The sequence below is a fragment of the Aspergillus japonicus genome, assembly GCF_003184785.1.
Source record: "Aspergillus japonicus CBS 114.51 unplaced genomic scaffold BO86scaffold_60, whole genome shotgun sequence".
Lineage (NCBI taxonomy): Eukaryota > Fungi > Ascomycota > Eurotiomycetes > Eurotiales > Aspergillaceae > Aspergillus > Aspergillus japonicus.
In genome coordinates, this window is record NW_020291697.1 from 116,773 (window position 1) to 138,552 (window position 21,780).

Below are 21,780 nucleotides of genomic sequence, written 5' to 3' on the forward strand. Positions count from 1 at the left end.
TTCAACATTAATCAAAGACAATAAAGGATTCTCGAATCTCAACCTCAGTACTGTATCACTATGCAGCCCGAGAGTGGCCATCCCGGTGAAATTGCACTGAGAAGTTGGTAGAGGAAGTTACTGCCAGATGTATACTATTTTCTCACCACAGACCTAACCTAACAAGCGGACCGGTTCTAGAACCCGACCAATGCAGCCTGACTATCCTACCACGTCTACGACAGCGATAGGCGCCGTCCATCTAGGGCTGGACTTACGTGCAGCTGGCACCGGTTGGTGAGGGGCTTTCCGCGGACATGAGCTGCTAATGCGTCATGATAACAATAAACGCCCTATGATTAGCTGCGCAGTGTCCCTCAAAGGCCTGGCTTGCCTGCGATCGTTTTCATCTTATCATCTCCGCAGAACGCAATCTAGACCGATAAATGTCAAGGGGACTGGCACACCGGATGGCCCGGAGCGTTTTCGCTCGTTTGCACTTTTTCTTGGCTGCGTCAGCAGTTTCGATGTTTGACAGGCGATAGCGCAGTTCATTAGTTCGTCAGAAGCATCCTACTCGCAATTCACCCCACTAGATTCAATTTGATGAGACAGAGCTGAAGGAGTTTTTTTCTCTTTAATCGGTCAATGTCTCCTACCACTCCCGGTGCAAGAATGCTATTCTGGACTGAGACTTTGATCAGATTTGTGAGAAGTGCACAAAGCGCCGATCGTGAGGTCACCTGTGTAGTACAAGCTCTTCTTCCCTGTAGGGAATCCGAGCTGCGAAGAGGCATATTCCTGTGGTTTGAACCTGAACACTACTACGTAGTACTAAGCTAGCGAGGGACCAGTATCTCGGAAACATGTCATTTTCCAAGTTGCAATACACTTAACTTAGTCCATATCCAGATATGGACTGTCCATTCCACACCGGGAAGGGATTGCGGGATGGATGGATGATCTTTCTCGGTGAGCACACCATCCATCATGTACGCCACCTCCATGTCAGATTGGCAGGCTTGGAACTTATTATGGACTGGCCATTTACATCCCACTCTTTTGAGGAGATGATATTTATGTGTTAAGGAACAGCGCCTGGACACTGATATAACAGGTAGAAGAGGTATCTAGTATAGTCAGGCTTAGGCAATTCCGGAGCTTGGAACTATGGTACACCGCGCATGGTTCAATCCGTTTTGGCTGGCGAGAATTATTGCCCCGGCCCAGCCTGCCTCCCTTCCGCCCAATTAGAACTCGGCGGCCTAGTTACTCCGGTTCCTGGCCGTTCAATTCCTGGATTGGGATTAGTGTAATATTGCCAGTCTCACCGCCAAGGTATGAAAGGGCTGATGAGTGGCAGTGGCACTGAACAAAACTCAGTCGATAACCACGGAGTCTGGCAGGCAGAAAGTACTAGGTAGACAATTCATATCACGCCTCCTCTCTCCCCTTCCCTCTCTTTACCGTACCTACACATCCACACCCACATCTCACTCTCACCCCCCCCCCCCCCCTCCCTTTCCTTCCCACAGTCTCCAGGTTTGCCTTATCTACGGGGCCTTCCGTGGTCGATCACTATTCTTGTTAGCCTCTTCTCTTAATTACTTAATTATCTGTCACTTCTTGCGACCCATCTTGGGCACGACTGTCCTCTCAAACATTTTCTCCTCGCTAACTCTGACCGTCGCTCTGATTTTCCTCCCCTTTCCCGCGGCCGCGCCTCCGCCTCCGCTCTCACCCCCCTACTACGACAATTGCCTTTAATCGCTCAAGCCGTCTCTCCCTTCACAGAGTCATACGCTTCCTCCCTCCTCTGGTTGGCCAGAATTTTGATATCCTACAGCAAGCCTTTCCAGAGTTTAGTCGCCCAGCCTGGTCTCTACTACGGATGTATTCGTGATACCGCTCGTTCGTCGACAATTATTGAGTGCGCCCGCCTACTGCGGCACCAGTTCAGCCCCAGTCACTCCCCGACAATCTCACGCTCTTGGTTTCATTCAGAGTTGGATTAGGGTGTCAAGGCAAGGCTTAGCCTGGAAGCAGCCTGCGAGGCTTGTTAAGGAGGATCATCGGCGTTTCCCTCCTGGTCACCTGCGGGCTATTGTGAGGATTGAAGGATGGGATCGGCAGAGGCTGTCTCTTCACCTGCTTTCCCTTTTCTGGAACCTGTCGTAGTCGACGACGAAATGGGTAACCCTTATCAAGACACAGATATGGACTTCTTGGACTCTGCAAGGTTACAGGTTTCGTCCGAAGGTGCGGGCAGGGATTTTGACGACCTCTTCTCTCACGCCCCTTCTACCCGCCAGAGCCGCGACTCAGAGCCAACATGCTTGTCGCCGTCTGAACTATCGCTGAAACACTCATATCAAGAACAAGATGCAATGCGACAATTCAACGTGGTCTCCGCCGAGTCCCCCGCCGAGTCCCCGGATGGTTCAACACCAAGTTCGTCTTCTGAGTCACCACGGAATCATCTTCGGAACCCGTCCGTAACGTCTTCTGCATCGGCAGTACATAGCGAAAACACGATAATGCCCTTTGGCTACACAACGGAGGATTGGATGAACCCGGATCTCGCGTCGGTCAAGGAGGAATCGCTTTTTGGTCTGGATCTTTCTCTTCCGAATATGGACGGCCCGTTTCATGCAGACGCAGACCTTGAATCAAGTAATAAGGCCATGGATGCAGCCTTTGACTTTGAGAGTGCCGCCAGTAGCCCAAGTCCTCTAAAATCCGAGACGACGCCGCAGCCGAAATATACGAGGAAACCCAAGTCACAATTGCGAAGTACGTCGGGCGCTTCAGCTAGGAAATCTGCGTCTCCGGTAGGTTTTTACCCTATGTTTGCGATTGTAACGAACTGACCCCCTGGTGTGCAGATTCCTGGCACGGCCTTCTTTCCTCGGAGTACCAAGGAAGCATCTCCCTTCTCAGTATCCCGAAGTATCAGTCAGGGAAAGTCTACGTTGGGTCCATGGGGCGGTCATTCTCCGTCATCGATCTTGGAGGAAAGCTTTGGTGGCATCAACATGAATGGCTCTCCAATGAGCTCGAATCTGAATTTCGGACCAAATAGCTTTCCTTTTGGCGTCAACTTCGCGCCGTCCCCTTCTCCAAGCTTCATGAAACCGGAACCAACACAGCGTCACATTCTGACTGTCCACCCCACATCGCTCAAGTCGCGCGTGGAAACACAGATTCCCATCAGACTGACGCTTTTCCCGTTGCCGACCGGCGTGAAGAAAGTACGCCTGCCTAGTCACACAATTTCAAAGCCCAAATTTCTGGCGCCGCCCACCATCGAACGTTCTCCGGAGATTGTGGAGCTCCACACAAGCCTTGTCTGTACTAGCGCAATGCACGAACAGGACAAGCTCAAGAAAGCTTTTGCTAGAGCAAGAGGCGAAACTCGATACCGGTCCTCTAGCTCCAGCCCACGTGCTGCCGATGACACTCAAGAGGAGGACAAACCATTAGATGGAGGAGAGGTCAAGATCTGCCCTGGTTGTATACAGCGTGAACGAAAACGGGCGTTTCGGAAGAAGCAAAGGAAGCCGGAGGAAGACGAACTGTTCCAGAAGGACGAGGAGAAGCGAGTCATCGTCTTCAATACCAACGAGATTAAGGACTGGACAGAGCCCTCGAAAAACGCCATACCTGGCTACGGAGATGGTCAAATCCTGAACATTCCGGCCGGGGCTATGCAGGTTGAACTACCGATGCGAATAGCATGTTATTGCAGGCATCAGAATGAGAAGCTTGGGTTTCAGTACGGCCGCCTTTTCGTACTTGCTATTGATTTGTTTCTGGTCACACGGACTGACATTTTCCGTTTTAGGGTCATCTTCACCGTCAAAGATCATAAAGACAATGTAATCGCTCAGGCGATCACAAACTCAATCATGATCACGGACGACCACAAAACCCATGCTCCTCCAGCTCCGCCAGCTCCAGGTCCCTCACCCTCTTTGCCGGATGGAACCCAATTGCCAGGCGTTGGTGTCTTTCCCTCGAGTCCTAGTGTGGAGACAGGGAAAGCGCCAGCTTCTGTACAACAGTCTAATCAAACGGCTTCAGCGACCGACTTGCAGGGACTGCAGCAACGGTTCAATTCGCAGTATCAGTTGCCTTCTGGCTCCTTTTCAATTCATCAATCGTCGGCCAACGGCACAACGTCAAACTCGCAAACACCGCGCAGTCTCTCGAGGCAGACCTCGCCGAATGACTTTCAAGGTCCAATGAGCAAACGACGCAAGCATAGTAACTCGGGAAGACTTCCCTCAGAGCTTACTATGACCAAGTTGGAGAATACGCAGTCATCAACTAATATTTCCAACTCCGCAGCGCCCAGTAGCGAACCACAGTTCTCAGGGGCCCGCGGATTTGCGTCACCAGTGGAAAGGCCGTTCGTGACCTCTTCCGCCATGTCCAACCAATTTCCCAATAGCCCTCCAACTCCGAACAGCGGGGACAACAATCCGTTCCTGAGTACAGCACCGCAACAACAAAGCCTGGACAGTTTTATCCAGCAGCAGTTAATGTCTGCACCGAACTCCGCCCAGCCCAGTCGTCCCGGTACTCCAGGCGGCTCTAGGAACAGCTTCCACGACCAGTCCTTCAATCTGTCCCTCGCTCCACACACGTCTGCTCCTATGTGGCCACCGCTCAACAATGCCGGCAACCGGCTGCCCTCAGTCATTCATAAGGTCGTCCCCGCCGAGGGTTCCATCACTGGAGGTACTGAGGTTACTCTGCTTGGAAGCGGCTTCTACCCTGGCATGGAAGTTGTATTCGGTGACACCCTTGCCACTACCACCACATTTTGGGGCGACAAGTGTCTGAATTGCTTGACCCCTCCTGCACTGCAGCCTGGAATGGTGCCTGTGGTGTTCAAGCACGAACATCCCACATTTGGTCAAATTCAAACCCCTCAACCTCTGATGCCGAAGCAGCAGCAGTTCTTCCGTTATGTGGATGACCGTGAGCTGCAGATGTACCGACTGGCTCTTGGAATCCTGGGACAGAAGCTCGGCAGTCAAGCAGATGCATTCCAAACGGCTCAGCAGATCATGGGCAGTGACATGAAGAGTGTTTTCAATGTTCCAAAGGATTTCCAAGGGAACTCAAGTGGACATCAGCGACAAGTGCCTGGGTATGAATCGCAGGGTAAACTGAGCGATCTTGATTCGAAGATGTTGACTTATCTCGAATTTGTCGACCTCGACGATAGCCCTCGTCCACCCAGGTACAACTCTCGCTCGGCGACAGGCCAGACGCTGCTCCATTTTGCGTCGTCCCTGGGACTCACGAGATTTGTTGCTGGACTCCTTGCACGAGGTGCCAACCCCGATGTGCAAGACAATTCGGGAAATACCCCAATGCATCTGGCAGCTTTGAGCGGCCATGCACACATTGTCCAGCGGCTGCGCCTTGCGGGGGCCGAGACCACTGCTCGCAGCATACGGGGATATACACCCGCAGATCTGGCGACCACATTACCCGCGCATCAAGCTGCCCTCATCCCCGCCCGCCACCGCTCACGCAGCGTTGGCTCACTGTCGTCTTCGCGCCGCAGACACAGTTCTGCATCCTTGCACTCCCTTTGGGAATCCTCCTCGGCATCTGGCTCCTTTGATCATGCTGTAGATGATTCTGACGATGAGGATGATGAAGAGGACGAGATCGAATTTACGATGTCGCGACGGTCCAGTCTGCATCATGATCGACCAGGGCCAGTCCCTGCGCCTGAACAGCCACCTCAAGCGGAGGATGCGAGGCCATTTTCTCCCCCAGCTGCTCTACTTGCTTGGCGCAATCAACTCCAAACCCAAATCAACCAGTTCCAGCAAAGTGTGGCCAACGCCTTTCCCAACCTACCTGCTCTGCCGCCGATGCCCGCCTTGCCCGACTATCAGGCCATGCGTCGCATCACCAATTTAGTCCCGCACAGGCCAAGCACTTCACGCTCGTCTAAGGATGGCTGGTGGGATATGCTTACCGGCAGCTCGGCTCCCGACAGTTCAGCACCAACCACGGCGGAGCTACCTTCCTATGAAGAGCTTTATCCACACAAAGAGAACCAAGTCGGAGGGGATGAAGCGGCACGTCTGAAAAAGGCCAGCATGTTGCAAGCGGCTACAGAGGCTGCCCTTGATCAGCATTTCGAGGCTCAGGCCAGCACCTCAGAGGCTGTTCTGACCAAAGCGGACAGCGAAGAGCTCAAAGACATTCGGATCGGTCGCAACGTGATCTCCCGCGAACAGCAGAAGCATCTTCGAGAACAGCAGGCACGGAGAATGAAGGGTCTTGGAAATGATCGCAACCTTTACTTCATCTGGGTAAGTCTCAACCTTCCAGTCCTCTTTTTATTCAATGCTAATTTTCCTCAGATCCCTCTCCTACTTCTGGTAATCGGTGCCTGGGTCCGGAGCTATGTTCCGGGAATTTGGGAAGGAATCTACAGCGGCTACGAATTCCTCAAATCTCGCTATGCACAGCGCGTTCTAGAAGTCGGTTCTTGAACACCACCATCCTTTTACTAACATCTTTTTGACTTGTTTCTTACCCTTTATTTGAGCTGGGGCGTTACGTCCACTGGACTGGTACTATAACGAGCATTTGTCAACCCTTGTTTGCTTGCGTGTGTGATGTTTTTTTATATAATGACGGGATATGATGGGTCTATTTCTATTCCACCTGGTTGTTCCTGATGCCTTGTTCATCATATTCACAAGCCTTGTCGATTTACATGGGCCCTGTACAGAGATATTAGTTTCTGGGCGATTTTACTCATTCTTTTATAGATGTAATGGAACACAATGATGCATAACCATTACCTAAATATGGTATAGATGTATAGATGTGAAGTTATCGGGCCCTGGAATGCCAAGAGATGCCGGCTGGGGAACCAAAAGGCGGAAAGGTGGAAAGGCGGAACGGCGGTCTTGCGGCCAACATCCGCCCCCCATCATCATCATCATCATCAGCATCATCACAATCACACTTCCTGTCTCGTCATTGCATCCAATTCCTTTTTCCTTCCCCCGTACCCTTCTGAAAAGGGAGATCGAAGATCTTTATTTCCTTAGCTGCTCAGGCGGTATGCTATTTCCAAGCCGGTTACCTTCGTCCGAATAGTGCTAGGGACACCATGGACCCATCACCGCAGGGGGGCTCGAGCAGTGTCACCGGTAAATGAGCCCCGTTTCCCGCTCGAAGTACTTGTGCTACACGCTGCTCACTTTTCACCTCGCTTTCGGCAGTCGAGTATACGGATCCCTCCGGGCTCTTCCCCGACGTCCAATCTGTCCTCGCAGAAAAACTCCCGCTCAAAAATCTCCACTGGAAATCACCAACCCGCCCTGTTCGATCCATTGAGTCCCTCCGGATCGGATTCGTTCCCGCCCAGCATGAAGCGGACGAGCAAAAGACCTCCACCGATACGACCGGCACCGCCGTGACACATCGTCGGCACCAGATACCTGGCCTGCGACAAACGCCGTACCTGAAGATCTTCCTTCTCCGATGCGACGACAACGATACCTACAAAGCTACGGCGCGGAGGGCGCTGCGGGATTGGATCAAGTCTCACGCCTCTACCTCACTGTCCAACGCCACCACAACCAGCCAAGAGAAGCATGATGCCTTCGATTGGCTCATCTTACACGTCGTGCAGGATGGGGAGAGCGCCGAGAAAGTTGCTCCGGCCTCGAAATGGGGACGCACCACCACCACGGTCCTGGAGAAGGTCCGGGCTGATTTCAATGGCGCATCCAAGTCCGCCCTTGATCGCGTGGCGCAGATCCGTCTGCCCAAGCCAGGAAGCGTCGTCAAGCCGCCGGAACTGGCCGACCAGGTCGAGGACTTTGTGGAGAAGATGAAGAACGCGATCTTGTCGTCGTTTGACCTCCGCGTAGCACAGTATGAGGAGGATATCAAGGAGAAGGACTCGCAGCGCAGCTTGCCGGGATGGAACTTCTGCACTTTCTTCATACTCAAAGAGGGACTCGCGAGGGGCTTCGAGAATGTCGGGTTGTTCGAAGACGCCCTGCTGGGCTACGATGAACTCGCCGTTGGCTTGGATACCGCGATCCATGAGCAATTGGAGGGCGCCGGGGCACAGCATGGTAGTGCTTTCCTTACCCACAGCAAGGACTGGCAGGATACAGCAAAACAGGCACTGGAGTCGGCGGGTGACGCTGTGCCGAAGGATGAAGATCCGGCCGAGCCAGAACCAGTTCCCAACCTTGAGTCGGGGGACTTTCCCATCGACTCGAACAAAAAGCCCTATCGGGAGATGATCTTGGCAAGTAACATCTCGATTTTCGACTTCCGCACGTATGTTTTCTCCCGACAGGTCACTTTGCTCCTCCGGGCAGCCAGGGCGCCATCTTTGGCCAGTCTCGAACCGCACGGGAACAAGAAGCAGGCGAAGAAAGCCACGAAGGCTGAGAACTTGATGCTGCTTTCTCAGATCTGTGACAGGGCAAATGAGTTTATCAGTCTCGCGGCACGAACACTGAGGTCTGATCTTCAGACGGGCTTGGCTGAGGTGGACAGCAGTGCCGCAAAGCAAGAGGTGATCGACAATATGGTGTCGTCGTGGGTTTATGCTGCTGCTTCTCAGATCCTCTCTCAGACCTTCACGCCGGCTTTGACACTTCCGGAGACTACCTGCCACATCGCGAACAGGGAATCGGGGACTTCCAGTTCCGCCGAAGTCACAGGGGAACTTCCTAAACGTACTAGCTCGCTCATGAACTCTTCTGCCGCTCGTTCTTCACGCCCGGGAACATCGGAAGTCATGTCATCCGAGAGCCTCTCGATTTATGCCCGACCGGGCTTGGAGGTCCCGAAACCTACCCCCAAAACTGGTTCCGAGCAGTTGGCTTCGGGGAGGGGAGACCTATACCTCATGGCTCGACGGGCCTTGGAAGGAGTATCTGGCAGATACGGTTGGAAGGAGAAGTGGAATGAAGATCGATTACTATTCGATGACGAGAACAATGCAGAAAACGACATGGCTGAGGTCAGCCTGGATGATGAATCGCCGGAATCCACGAAAGATGCGTCGGAGCCAAGATATCTCTGTGGTATCAATTTTCCCGGATTGAGAATCGCCCTTCGCTCAAGGACAGCTTTTCGAATGCACTTTGAAGACCTGACGGACCAGATGTATCGGCACCATATTGCTGCTAATCGCACCAACTCAGCCCACGCCGCACTCGCCGATATGGCTCTCCTACGGTATCGGCTAAGCGACTATGGCGCGGCTGCCTCGTATTTCCACCAGTTGACTCCGTTCTATGGCAACAAACATTGGGCTGTTTTGGAGGGCGTCATGCTGGAAATGTACGCACGTTGCCTGAAAGAGCTGGAACGTAGCGAGGAATATGTCCGCACAATTCTGCGCCTTCTCGCCAAGTTTGCCGCTTGGACAGAGTCAAACCTGTCACGCCGTCAAAAGACACTAGATGCCTCGCACATCTTCGCCGAGAACGCCTTGGTCTCTGAATATGTTGATGAGCTTTTCAAGGCCTCCGGGGCCTTGAACAAAGAAGTGTTTGCACCGATGACCGATTTCTTTGGTGACCTTAAAGTCCAGCCGACCATTATCCATTATGGAGACAAGGATGGGTTTCAGTTACAGCTTGCCTTGAGGTTTCTTCTCGGCAAGCGGATTGAAATCAATTCACTCAAGTTGCGGCTAGTCAGCGCCCTTGGTCCTCAGAGCAACGAGCACTGGTTAGAGATGCCAACAGGGATGACCATCAAGTCGTCCTCGACGAAGGTGCTTGTAGATTCATCGGTGAGTATAATCTAATTATGTCCAGCTCTCATTCCAGTATGCTGACCATGAAAAGATTTCGCTGCAAGGGAAATACTTTGTGGACCGCATCGAGATACGTGTGAAAAACCTCATCTTTACATTAGCGGGTGGAAGAAATGCATCCCTGCCGATTGGGTTCAGAGAGGCAATAGAGGCCGAGGAGGAAGACAGCCGCCCTTACATTTATTGCTTTCCTCCACCGGACGGCCTGCAGGCAAGGATCGTTTCCCCGCATCTTGTCAACCTGCAAGAAATGCGGACGCTGGAGCTGGAACTCAACAGCGGATGGAACGATATCAAAACAGGCACCCTGCGCGTAAGGCCAGCCACTGCTGGTCTGCGACTGAGAATCTCGGAGGCAGAGTTGGTCGAAGGCGAGATTCAAATCAAGGCCAACGGCGATTTAGGCACCATTGAGTTTAACGAACTGAAGCCAAAATCATTTGTTCGACTCCGGATCCCTTACACGGTGGAGGAGCATCATCCGATCTTATCCGCAAGAGCAGAGGTGACCTATGAAACGGGCAGTGGGTCGTTTTCATACTCTTCCATTCACAACATTAATTCAGGTTTGCCAATCAGCGTCAACGTGCAGGATATTTTCAAGAACGACGTGCTGTTTTCCCGGTTTACAATCAGCCCGGCCCTGATGATCCCTCTTCGAATCTTGAGATGCAACATCCCTAGTTCGAATGCCTACGAGGTGCAATCAAGCATTGGCGACTCTGTGGCGCTAGATGTCTTTCCCAAGCAGCCCGCCTCCTTAATATACAAAATTCGACGGAAGCAGGAGAATGTCTCCTCCCCTGGTTCCAGACGCTCACTCCGACTGAGTGTTGATTTCACGTGCGTGGATGATGAGTGCATGGATGCCGTGGAAAAGACATTCCACTCTAGCATCATGGCTAGTGATTTCCACCCATACAGCACGTTGCTTACGTCGCATATTGTTGATGCATTCCGCACCGAACTGTCAACCTCCGACATGGAGATTGTTGGCCTGGTGCGTGAGGTGGAAACGTTGGGGTATGCAAATGCTCGATGGGAAGGATTACTGGGCGCGCTGAAGGAGCCACTGGACGGACTGAAAACGTGGCTCAAGGATTGGCACAAGGTGAGAAGCAGCTAGCGCATTGGCCGTGCTTCCCTCGCATTCAAGTATACTGACATACACGCACACAGAACCACCCGGTGATTCGTCTGCCAGCGTCGCCCACCGTGCCTAAGAGACACATTGTCATTCCGGTTGATATTCCTGAGATCCCAGTTGTCCATACAGCCGAGCTTCGCCTCACTAACCTGACGGGCCAACATCGACACGCCGCCGTTGGCCAAATGATCGCCGCCGAACTCACTATCCATCACACTCGGCACTGGTGCTCAGCCGAACAACGCGAGCAGGCCGATGGATCGCTCGAATTTACATATGAGCTTCATGGCAACCCCGACTCGTGGTTGATCGGCGGCCGACGTCGCGGAAACTTTACCGCCGATGAGGGGGAGACTAAGACATTTGCGATCATGCTCCTACCCCAGAAGGCTGGCCACCTTCTCCTCCCCGGGCTAGAGATTAGAAGCTTTGTACCACCGTCGCCCTCGTCGTCGGGAGCCCCGCCGCCACCGCAGCCCTCGACTGGAGGGGCGGCAGCAGCAGCAGCAGCAGATCCCGCGCCAGCCACGAGCCAGCTACAACGACGACCCATTCCTTGTGAGGTAGATTACCGTAACCACGGGGAGACGGTGTTGGTCCTACCCGATCTGCGGACGACGACGGTCAGCCTTTCCCTATCGGGCGGCAGCCATGGCGGCGCATGGTTGGTCGATTCCGAGCGACTCCATCAATCTGCGAAGAGTACGAGTACATAGACTTGCAGAGAATGTTTGAAAAGGGGGGTCCTGGCCCTATGATTCGTCTGTATAAACATATAGAGATACATTCATACATATATTCAGAGACATAACCGCCCTTTCAGCTTAGAATAGGTCTCCGTACTCAGCAGATATCAGCAGCATACTACTCGGCGCACTCACTCACATGTTTGAAAATTTCACAACATGGCGAAACCCCGAAGTTCCAAAATTCAGGTAAATGCCCCCCAGAATTAAATTACCACCCCGACAGAAAAGAAAACTCGAAAACCGGGAAAAAAACCACTTGAACCACGCCAATGAATAAACTAAAAAAATACAGTTTAGCACCCCCGAGAAGCGCCGCCGCCGGCGCGCGCAAGCCCCCTCTTTCCCCATCAAATCAGCACCACGCAATCGACTGACAAGCCCGTCCATTCCTCGGGCGTGATTCGTTCGTTTCTTTTTCTTTTTTTTTTTTGGTGGTTTTCTTTGCTCCGACCCGATCCAACCACCCCCCGGGAAGAAAAGCCCCACCAGGGGGGGCCTTCTGGAGAATCTCAACAAAATCGATGGGGTGCCCCAACAGAAGTTTTTGACATGCAGGGATTTTTTTTTTCTTTTTTTGCTGGCACACTTTACTCGAGCACCGTTGACACATGACTTACTGTAGTGAATTGGGTGTTTCGGTATAGACGAGTTCCGGACTCAGGTCATTTCGGCTTCATACTCCATACTCCATGGGATTTATTGGGGGATTTGAGATCTGGTGACCTTGGTGTGTGGTTTACTTATACTTTAGTTTTATAGTTGTTGGGAGATGATGTTGCCGTCATTCAGCATTGTTCGCATCATGTTGAACACAACGCCATAGTATGAGGCTCCTTCGGCTCTTATCACATGTGCTGCTTTGCTTGACTGTATTCCTTGTCAGTGGTTGTGTACTGTACACCGTACACTTTACGGCGTACACAGCAGGGTGAAGCGTTCGCAGCGACGGTGGCAAGATGCAGCTGAGTGAGGACTCGGGAGCTCGACTCAGGAGCGGCAATCTTCAATCTTCTCCTCGGCAGGGACCAATCAGAGCTCTTAGAGATCAGGCTCCTCGCTGACAGTGGTGGAAGCCAAATGGAAGCGCGAAGTGATCCACTTTGCTTTGGGGGGAGCTGGCTGACCAGCACTTTCAGATTGACTCCGTAGTTCTTCACACTGTGTGTGTCTTTTGCTCGCCTGGTGGGCAATGTTTGTTTCAATTGCATTGCTCCGTAGATGGAAGTAGGAGTATGAGCAGTGCGTAGCATGCGAGGTAGCTGGGTTTTCTCTCTTCAAACAAGAAGTAGCCGAGACTACGGGGTAAGCTGAGTTGATCTGAGTTACTCGTGATTTGAGCTGAGCATGAGTCGTGCTGAGATGAGATTGGTGGTGAGTGAGAGTGATGATCATGGCCATGGTGAAGATGACCGCTGGTATCCATTGCAAATCACCCAGACAGGGAAAAGTCGGGATGGGTTTTCCGAGTGGCATGTGAGATGGGGATCCTTGTTGGGGGGATACAATCAAGAGGCCAGGCCTGATAAGTTTGATAAGCCTCCAACCGAGTCATCTCCGGGTTGATTATTTCTCCCTCATCACCCCCCCCCCCTTTGCCCTTTATTCAGGTGTCTGTTTCAAGATGACAACATGACAAAAAATGGAAGCTCGGATCATGAAGACGAATCAGACGGATGGCGATACCACTCAAGGAGTCAATGGCCTTTCAGCTAGTGGTGGCGGATGCTTGCTTTGTTTTCTTTGCTGAAGCTGAGCAACAAAAAAAAGAAAAAAGAAAAGACCAAAAAAAGACGGCGCCAAGATTGTTGAGAAGCCAAAATTCTGTAGGATGATTTTCATTGGACCCAGTGGGGCGGTGAAGAGTCCACTCCCTCCCCGGTTCTCGGTCCCTGGTAATGTCAGTGGTATTTTTGCAACTCTGCAGATGCCGGCCGGCCACATGGAAAATTCCTCGATCAGTGGTGAACCCCCAACCCCATCTCATTCGCATCTTCCCTTCTCTCCACAATCCACATCACACGGCGACTGCATGGGGTTTGCGGTGAACGGTGAACGGTAAACAAAACACCTGCAGAGGCGAGAATGGAGAACCCTTTCCAGGTCAGGACAGCTTCAGCCACCGCCAATCGTACGACCATTAGTCAGACTTCCTCTCTCTACTCAGCCTTATCGGACCCGAGGTGGCGAGAGCTCTGTCTCATCAACCACCTCGGCGTATCGTACTCCGTACAGTAAGTAGCAGTAGGCTCAGGCTGTGGTTATCAGAGAGTTCAAGACTGTGAGGCGCGGCGCGTTCATCACAGCAGACCATGCATGGAGATGCATCTAAGCATGCACAGCCAGAATGATAGGCTCAGCTCCAACCTCGGCATTCGTGCACAAACAAGATTGTCAAGATCGACTTTCAGCAAATCCTTGTGAAGTTGTGAGTGAGCAATGAGCATCCACAGCACAAAATGGAGCCAGGAGCTAGCAGTCTAATGTGCCGTCTCGGACGATAACAATGGGGCCAAGGTGGCCGCTATGCACATGGGAAAGTGAAAGTGCACGGAGCAATGCGAGGCAAATTTGGCAATAGAGAGAGGGATTGCAAAATACCAGCAGTGGTAACGGGCCAGGTGGACTCCCAACCGATCTGACCAATACTGGTTGTCCCAACTGATGCAAAAATTTCAAGCGGGAGATCCCCCGTACCAAAGTGTTACAAGGGCCAGGGGGCGGCGATTGTTCTGTTCGGTTCGGGTTCGAGGTTCGTTCTGGATGCTGGATGCTGGTAGAAAGAAGTCAGATTATTATTCTCTCACTTGAAAAAAAAAAGATTGTTGTCTCTTGCCTCTCTTCCCTTACCTTCTTTCTTTTTTTTTTTGTCTTCCTTTTGCAAATTACCCTTTTTTGCCTTCTTCCCTTCCGATTGTTTTTTTTTTCCCTCCCTCCCTGGTTCGCCGCGCTCCCCTCCTCCCTCCCCCGGGTTCTGTGTTGAACACCTTATTATCACGTCTTTCTCGCCTTCTTCCCTCTGTCGTTCTTCATTCCCTCCTCACGCTCCTCTTCTCCTCATCCTATCCCTCCTCCCCCCCTAAGTCGACGAAAGGCTTTCCTGAGGTGATCAGTCAGGTCCCTCTCACTGTCCCCTGCCTTGCTGTCAGTCCCCCGACCTGGTCGCTTTTCGTTGTGTGGGAACCCCTTCCGTCCAGTGCATCTCGGCTCTCATCTTCTCCGAGCACTGCTTCGACCAATTGGTGAGTTAGAGAGATGAATCCCTTGGTGGCCTGTTCCCAGGAATGCGATAAGGTCACAACATATCGGGTAGCTAGGTTTGCTAACCTCCTGTTGAAGTCTTGTCTAGCGCTTGCAGATTCACCACAGGACCGAAAAGTCAACATGTCCTCCACGGCTCTCCCTAAGCGCGTTGCGCTGCACCGCAACCCCACCACCGACTCTTCGGTGGCCAGCTCCATCGCTCCTTCTCCGATGGACAGCCCTCGCCAGTCTCCTTCGACCACCTCTCTGTCCTCGCTGGCCTCCGAGGCGGAGGCTCGCAGCAAGATGCTGGATACCTATGGCAATGAGTTCAAGATCCCGGATTTCACCATAAAGCAGCTCCGTGATGCCATCCCCGCCCACTGCTATGAGCGCAAGGCCTTGACCAGTCTGTCATATGTCGCCCGCGACTTGTTCTGCTTGGCCACCGTCTTCTATGTCTTCCACAACTATGTGACCCCGGAGAACATCCCCTCCACGCCCATCCGTACCGCTTTATGGGCCCTTTACACCGTCGTGCAGGGTCTGCTCGGAACCGGTGTCTGGGTTCTGGCTCACGAGTGTGGACACCAGGCTTTCTCCCCGTCCAAGGTTCTGAACGACACCGTTGGCTGGGTCTTGCACTCTGCTCTCCTGGTGCCTTACTTCTCCTGGAAGATCTCCCACGGAAAGCACCACAAGGCTACTGGTAACCTTGCCCGCGACATGGTCTTCGTCCCCAAGACCCGCTCAGAGTTTGCTACTCGCGTCGGCAGGGCCGTCCACGAGCTGAATGAGCTGATGGAGGAGACTCCCATCCTGACTGCTCTCAACCTGGTCCTCCAGCAGCTGTTCGGATGGCCTATGTACCTCCTCACCAACGTCACCGGCCACAACAACCACGAGCGCCAGCCCGAGGGTCGCGGCAAGGGCAAGAAGAACGGTTACTTCGGTGGTGTCAACCACTTCAACCCCTCCAGCCCCCTGTACGAGGCCAAGGACGCCAAGCTCATTTTCCTGAGTGACCTCGGTCTTGCCATCACCGGAACCGTTTTGTACCTGGTTGGCTCCAAGTTTGGCTGGATGAACCTTCTGGTTTGGTACGGCATTCCCTACCTCTGGGTGAACCACTGGCTCGGTAAGTTTTCGCTTCCCTGTTTTTCTTGGTTAGATGACGGCTAACCTCGATCCCTAGTTGCCATCACCTACCTCCAGCACACTGATCCCACTCTCCCCCACTACCACCCCGATGTCTGGAACTTTGTCCGTGGTGCTGGCGCCACTATCGACCGTGACTTCGGCTTCGTTGGCCGTCACATCTTCCACGGCATCATCGAGACTCACGTTCTCCACCACTATGTCAGCACGATCCCCTTCTACAACGCCGATGAGGCTAGCGAGGCCATCCAGAAGGTCATGGGCAACCACTACCGTACCGAGGCCCACACCGGATGGACTGGTTTCTTCAAGGCCCTCTGGACCAGCTCCCGTATCTGCCAGTGGGTTGAGCCCACCGAGGGCGCCGAGGGCGAGAGTGCCGGTGTCATGTTCTACCGTAACACCAACGGCATTGGTGTTCCCCCCGCCAAGGTTGCCCAATAGATCTGTTCTCGGTCAACACATAGAACGCGCGTCGGTTTTTATGCCCTCAATTCTCTCGATTAGGGGGGATTGTGTCATTTCTGTCTTGTTCGAATTTTTTTTCCGTGGTGCTCTCGCAGGATCGAATTGGCCACGATATGACCAGCACTCGTCATAGAGTATCTGCTGCGAGTTGATCGATCGTCATTCGAGCGCTGAAGGCGTATTTGGAGTGGAAGTGGGAGCAGGCGGGGTCGGGTTAATTGTGATTGTTGGATTGTTGTAAAAGAAAAAACACAAAAGCAAAACACCCATTCTTTCTCAACTGGCCGTTATCAATATCTTGGGAGCCATTTTCCTACTTTTTATCCCCTTCCAGATGTCCTCATCACTCATCATCTCGTGTATGACTTTTGAGCTCAATAGAATAATGTCTGCATCGTTCAATGGTTAGCATATTTATCCGCCCTGTTACCCCTCGTACATCGTGATCAGCTCCGAGCTCTAGGTTGCACAATAGCATCCGTCGTCGCCATATGACACGGCAATGGCCAAACCAGCATTTTTTGAGTAGAACTTCGTCACTCAGTAGGTAGAGTGGAGACCAGATCAAGATCTGTTGGGTTGGCATGGCCTGGCCTGGCATTCTAGACCGGCATTGCACAACCTTGAAGATTCCTGATCCAGAGCCGCCCGTCTCAGCGGGGCAAAAGCATCGATGGTGGTGAACCGAAAGTCTGGGTCGCGGGGGGAAGAAAGAGGGGGTGCAGGGGGGGGTCTTATTATTGGAAGTTGGAACCAAAATCCTTTATTCCTTTAAAAATAAAAATAAACCTAACGTTTTCCCCCATCCCCCGTCCGCGGGCTTCCGCCCGTGCCGGATAGTCTGGAGAAGAGGGGTGCGGCGCTAGTCCTAAATGAGGTGTGGCATGAGGCATGGATCATGGATGCGGTTCCTGAAGTTGTATAAGTGTGATGTACAGTACTCTTCCTGGACTCTTTTCGGGGAGGCTAGGTCTGCTTATTGATTGGGGTTGGGGGTTATTTTGTTTCATGGTGATGGGATGGTTCTTTGGATGGTGGGGGATATGCAATGAGTATGTGGGGATACTCAATGGGTAGGTATGGGTCTATCGCAATTAGGATCATGCTTCTGTGGGATCCAACCAATTTGGATATGTGAGGTTATGTTTATGAACAGGAGGGGCCCATATACAGGTGTGATGCTGCCGGTTAGATCCGATGTTTTTGAGCTCAGGAAGACGGAGAACAGCCTCGGATACCCCCCTTCCAGATCTCGATTTCGACTTCTTCTTGAGTGGTTGGTTGTTGAGGCTGGGGTTCTTGGTCGTCTCGCGGGTTGTGGATGTCCCCTTGCCCTCCTCCGCCGGTCCAAGGGGCGAAGACTACCTTGAAGGTTCGGCGGACGGTTTGCGGGGTTGTGCGTTGCGTTGAGGGGAGGTGGTGCTGGGTTGTTGGAGGGTTCGGGTCGGCTGGAGAGGGTGCAGCTGGGGCTTGAGGGTTTGGGACGGTTGATGGAGATTCCAGTGGTTGTGTGTCTGGTGGGGTGTTCGGTTGGTGGGGAGCGGAGGATGGAGCTGGATTGGGGACTACGGTTGCTGGTTGCTCATCCTTCAATGCTGCATCGTCTGATGGCTCGAGATCTTCGGTGTCGGAGTCGGAATTGGCGATTTCCGCCTTCGGTTCTTCTTCCTGGCTTGTGCCTGTTGTTGTTGCTGTGGTGGTGGTGGTGGTGGTGGTGGTGGTGGTGGTGGTGGTGTCCAACAAAGCCACTTCGTGCTCACTCTTGGTGTTGGTGGGTCCAATAATCTGATCAGAGGCTTCGATTGCCTGCGAGGCATCCCGATAACCAGACAGCTCCTCATCATCGTAGGCGCCCTCGAAGTCAAAGACTCCTAATGCGCGAGTCTCCTTCTTCAAGGCGATCCGACATGCGATTTGCGTCGACCACACCAGCCCCAGCGTTGGAGTTTTGGAGGTCGACCTCCACAGCCCCGGGTCATAGCCCGGAAACAAAGACTGCGGGGTGTCGCCCCACCCCGTGAAGAAGCGTTGCTGGTGCACGAGACTCAGGATCTCGTTGCGGACAGGGTTCCCGATGAGGTACGAGCCGTCGAACTGTTGCTGCTGCTGTTGCTGCTGAGGCTCGTCGTCTGCGAGGGGGAACGGCGAGGAGGAGAATGGAGGCTGAGAGGACGGTGCGAACATCATTTTGCTGTGGTGGTGATTCATGGGAGTGAGGTCTACGTTGCTGGTTTCGGCAGCCCAGGAATTGCGGGGAAGGGGTGATAGTGCTCCCCCACCTGCCCCGGCTTCGGTTCGCGGTATTCGTTGTTGCTGTGGTTGTTGGGTAGAGGGTGCAGATGAGTATGCGGTAGCAATACCGGGACGGAAGAGATTCGATGGTGTGTCGCTATCGATGCGATCCGAGACTTGATTGGCGACGACAACGGCTATGTCTTCGGCCACGGCGAGGTTGCGCAACAATTGGCCCAGTTTGGTGAGTTCGCCGGACCGGGTGGAGAGCCCTGATAGGTTGTGGGAGGAGTGCTCGGCTCTGTAGTTGGAGGTGATGGAGTCGATGACCACCAGTCCCACGTTGTAGCGCTTGATCGCGACAGGAAGTTGGTAGTTGAGGATATGATCTTGGCTCTCGAGGTCCATCGCATTGATGGACAGGACCCTTTCGAGGGAGGGGGCTTGGTCTTTGGGGAGCCCACAGAGGTAGGGGTGGTATGCGATGAGCTGAGACAGTCGCAGTGTCGATAGAGGAGCTTCGGTCGAGATGTAGATCGCATTCTTCGCCAGGCCCCGGGGGATAGGCAGCTGGACGGCCAAAAGGAGAGTGAGGAGGAACTGCGTCTTGCCGCTTCCACTGCAGTCTACGTTAGTCCTTTCATGCCTTCTGAATGCGCATATGCAGGAGTGGGACAAGCCAATACACGCACCTCTCACCCGTCACTTCGGTCACGTAGCGAGTCGGTATCCCTCCGTCGAGCAGTGCGTCTAAGGTAGGGTCGAGCGTGCTGATCGCAGTCCATTGCGACAGATCTAGCGTGCTGGCTGGGCCTGGGGCGACAGGGAGATCCTCACTGAGGCTGGAGGCTGGCTCTTCCGTGTCGGGGCCTTTGATCTCTTCGAATCCGACATCGTGATGAAGCGCTCGGATGACCTGAGTGGACAATCGGCGAACGTCGGCTGCGGGGACGTGGGCGCGTTTGGCAATCTCGAGGGTGTCGAGGGTAATGAGATCGACGGTGGTGATGTGATTCCGCTCGAGAGGAGGGAGAATATGGGAGTACCGTTTGGTTGGAAAGTCCGGGAGGACTGACAAAAGATCCATAAGCGTGAGAAAACCGGATGAAGCAGAGGTTGAAGCTGCCCGCCATCAACTCAGCGATCGCCGTGGTTCCGTGGCGGCGACGCGGAGAGGACGCGGCCGCACGTGCGCCATCACTAATTAGTCTTCCCAATTGGGATCAACACATCTAGATCTATGATATGAATTATGAGTCGCGAATTTATCAACTGAATTACTTTCTGAGTTTCTCTTTCGGTACTCTAGACTTGCTATACATAGTCACGAGCATTCTCTGCTCCTTGTTTCTATTTTCTGCCCAGTCCCCGAACAGGAATGGGCACAGTATAGCAGCATTTGATGACACATTGGTTCATTCGAGTCAAGGCCAACATCATATGGAACAGTCCAAGGTGGTCATTGACTGTGCTGTGCTCCCAATCTATTATCTGCAGCTATGTGGAAAATCTTTAGAGGGATCGTGGTAGGCTTCCAACATTCGGCGCAATATCAGTACAGGAAGATCTACCAGTGAGGCTCACGACCAATATACCCTTTTCAGCGGGTTGTGGTGTGGTAACTTAGCCTGAAAAAAAAAACGCCTCTACCAAGAGCCTCATGACTAAAAGCTCCGTGTGTCTGGGCATGCGCTTGGCCTTCTTCGAGCCTCCTTCAAGACGACTTTATGCAGATATCGACCCGATAATCTTGGTCTCCCGGCACAGGTGCCTTCCGGAAAAGCAACGGCTGGCGGCATCGACGCCGAGTGGGAGATGGTTTGCTGGCCGTGCAACATGGAAGAAAAAATTCCCCGACGAGCAGATTGGTGCGACCTTGGAAAGCACAGCTGTCCTCGTATTCCAGTACGGGACGGACAGCAGTCCGGGACAGCTGAAACTAGGATCATCACAACGCTCATCCAGTCACCCAAGTCCCAGCGGCATTCTTGATAGCAGGATTGGACATGATGCATCATCCATATCCTGGGTCGATGACTATCTTTCGTTCGATGGTGCAGGGACCTTCGAGGATAGACGGATGAGTGTCGACAGTCATGGATCGCAAGTCGAATGCATGATGTTATGAAAGGTGGATGGATCATCGCACGGACGACTTGTGCGAGGGGAGCATTAACTCTTCTCGAGATCGGAAAGTGTTCCCGGTAAGACTAAGGCTTCCTCTCTCCCTGGGGGTTGAAGCAAGGAAGACCAACCCGGAGAATATTGGTCTGGAGAATATTGGTCTGGAGATATTGGCCCGGGATATAGATATGGGGCAGACATGACGCGGTCGTGTTTCACGGGAGCTTTTTATGGAAACCTCGCCCTAGATCGCAGTTCGTTGGCCCTACTTTTTGTTTGTTTTCTCTGAATGCAACGATGGAGGCGAAGGGCGAGGATGGGGTGGGATGCACAAATTACGGGGTAGAACCTCACGGACTTGCGAGTACACCGTGCGCATGGCCGGCCAGTCTAGCAGACGAGGAATGGCATAGCTGACATGTGCGTTCGCCTTAGTCACGTCTACCAAGGCACTTGCTGTATGGAAATACCTCCGCAGTCATTTGGCACAAATTGTCAAGTCCCATGAAATGGAGACTCAACGAAAGATAATGCATCATTCAGGTCTGTTAATCGCCAAATAGGAAGTTTCAATCAATACTGAGTAAGTAACAAGCTTAGGTAAAATGAGGCAGATGACGTTGGTGATAATCTGTCCCATAAGAAAAGAGGGTCATCAAAACGCACAGACACAAGCTATGACACGATAATGCATGCATCGTCCAGGGGACCCCCTCCCCGCGCTGTAAAGGCAGAGACGGGGAGGAAACGAATCACAGCGATCGGCCCAGATTCGAGGCCAGATCCTGTTCGATCTCTTTTGTCTCCCTCTTGAAGAAAAAAATACGAGCAGCAGCGCGGATGGA

At 52.8% G+C, this 21,780-nt stretch overlaps 5 protein-coding genes across 5 annotated transcripts; 4 read left to right on the forward strand and 1 right to left on the reverse strand.

Moving 5' to 3' along the window:
• Positions 1-1,923: 1,923 nt before the first annotated feature.
• BO86DRAFT_193228 (putative membrane-tethered transcription factor (SPT23)) lies at positions 1,924-6,609 on the forward strand. The gene is made up of 4 exons (XM_025666690.1): positions 1,924-2,810; positions 2,865-3,754; positions 3,824-6,323; positions 6,375-6,609. Exons 1-4 carry the CDS (start codon positions 2,100-2,102, stop codon positions 6,504-6,506), a joined length of 4,233 nt encoding a protein of 1,410 aa, XP_025524162.1. The 5' UTR covers positions 1,924-2,099; the 3' UTR covers positions 6,507-6,609.
• A 381-nt stretch (positions 6,610-6,990) lies between these two features.
• BO86DRAFT_412499 (putative TMEM1 family protein) lies at positions 6,991-11,680 on the forward strand (the record flags this gene model as incomplete). Its single annotated transcript, XM_025674655.1, has 4 exons — positions 6,991-7,175; positions 7,248-9,793; positions 9,849-10,928; positions 10,997-11,680. The coding sequence occupies exons 1-4, from the start codon at positions 7,136-7,138 to the stop codon at positions 11,678-11,680; spliced, it is 4,350 nt and encodes a 1,449-aa protein (XP_025524163.1). The 5' UTR covers positions 6,991-7,135.
• A 95-nt stretch (positions 11,681-11,775) lies between these two features.
• On the forward strand, positions 11,776-12,538 carry BO86DRAFT_193392 (uncharacterized protein). The gene is made up of 2 exons (XM_025666691.1): positions 11,776-11,899; positions 12,011-12,538. The coding sequence occupies exons 1-2, from the start codon at positions 11,870-11,872 to the stop codon at positions 12,323-12,325; spliced, it is 345 nt and encodes a 114-aa protein (XP_025524164.1). The 5' UTR covers positions 11,776-11,869; the 3' UTR covers positions 12,326-12,538.
• Positions 12,539-15,094: 2,556 nt separating this feature from the next.
• BO86DRAFT_321255 (oleate delta-12 desaturase odeA) lies at positions 15,095-16,555 on the forward strand (the record flags this gene model as incomplete). Its single annotated transcript, XM_025668337.1, has 2 exons — positions 15,095-16,091; positions 16,149-16,555. The coding sequence occupies 2 exons, from the start codon at positions 15,095-15,097 to the stop codon at positions 16,553-16,555; spliced, it is 1,404 nt and encodes a 467-aa protein (XP_025524165.1).
• A 3,853-nt stretch (positions 16,556-20,408) lies between these two features.
• BO86DRAFT_193408 (uncharacterized protein) lies at positions 20,409-21,272 on the reverse strand. The gene has a single exon (XM_025666692.1). It carries the CDS (start codon positions 20,953-20,955, stop codon positions 20,476-20,478), a length of 480 nt encoding a protein of 159 aa, XP_025524166.1. The 5' UTR covers positions 20,956-21,272; the 3' UTR covers positions 20,409-20,475.
• Between the last annotated feature and the right edge of the window lie 508 nt (positions 21,273-21,780).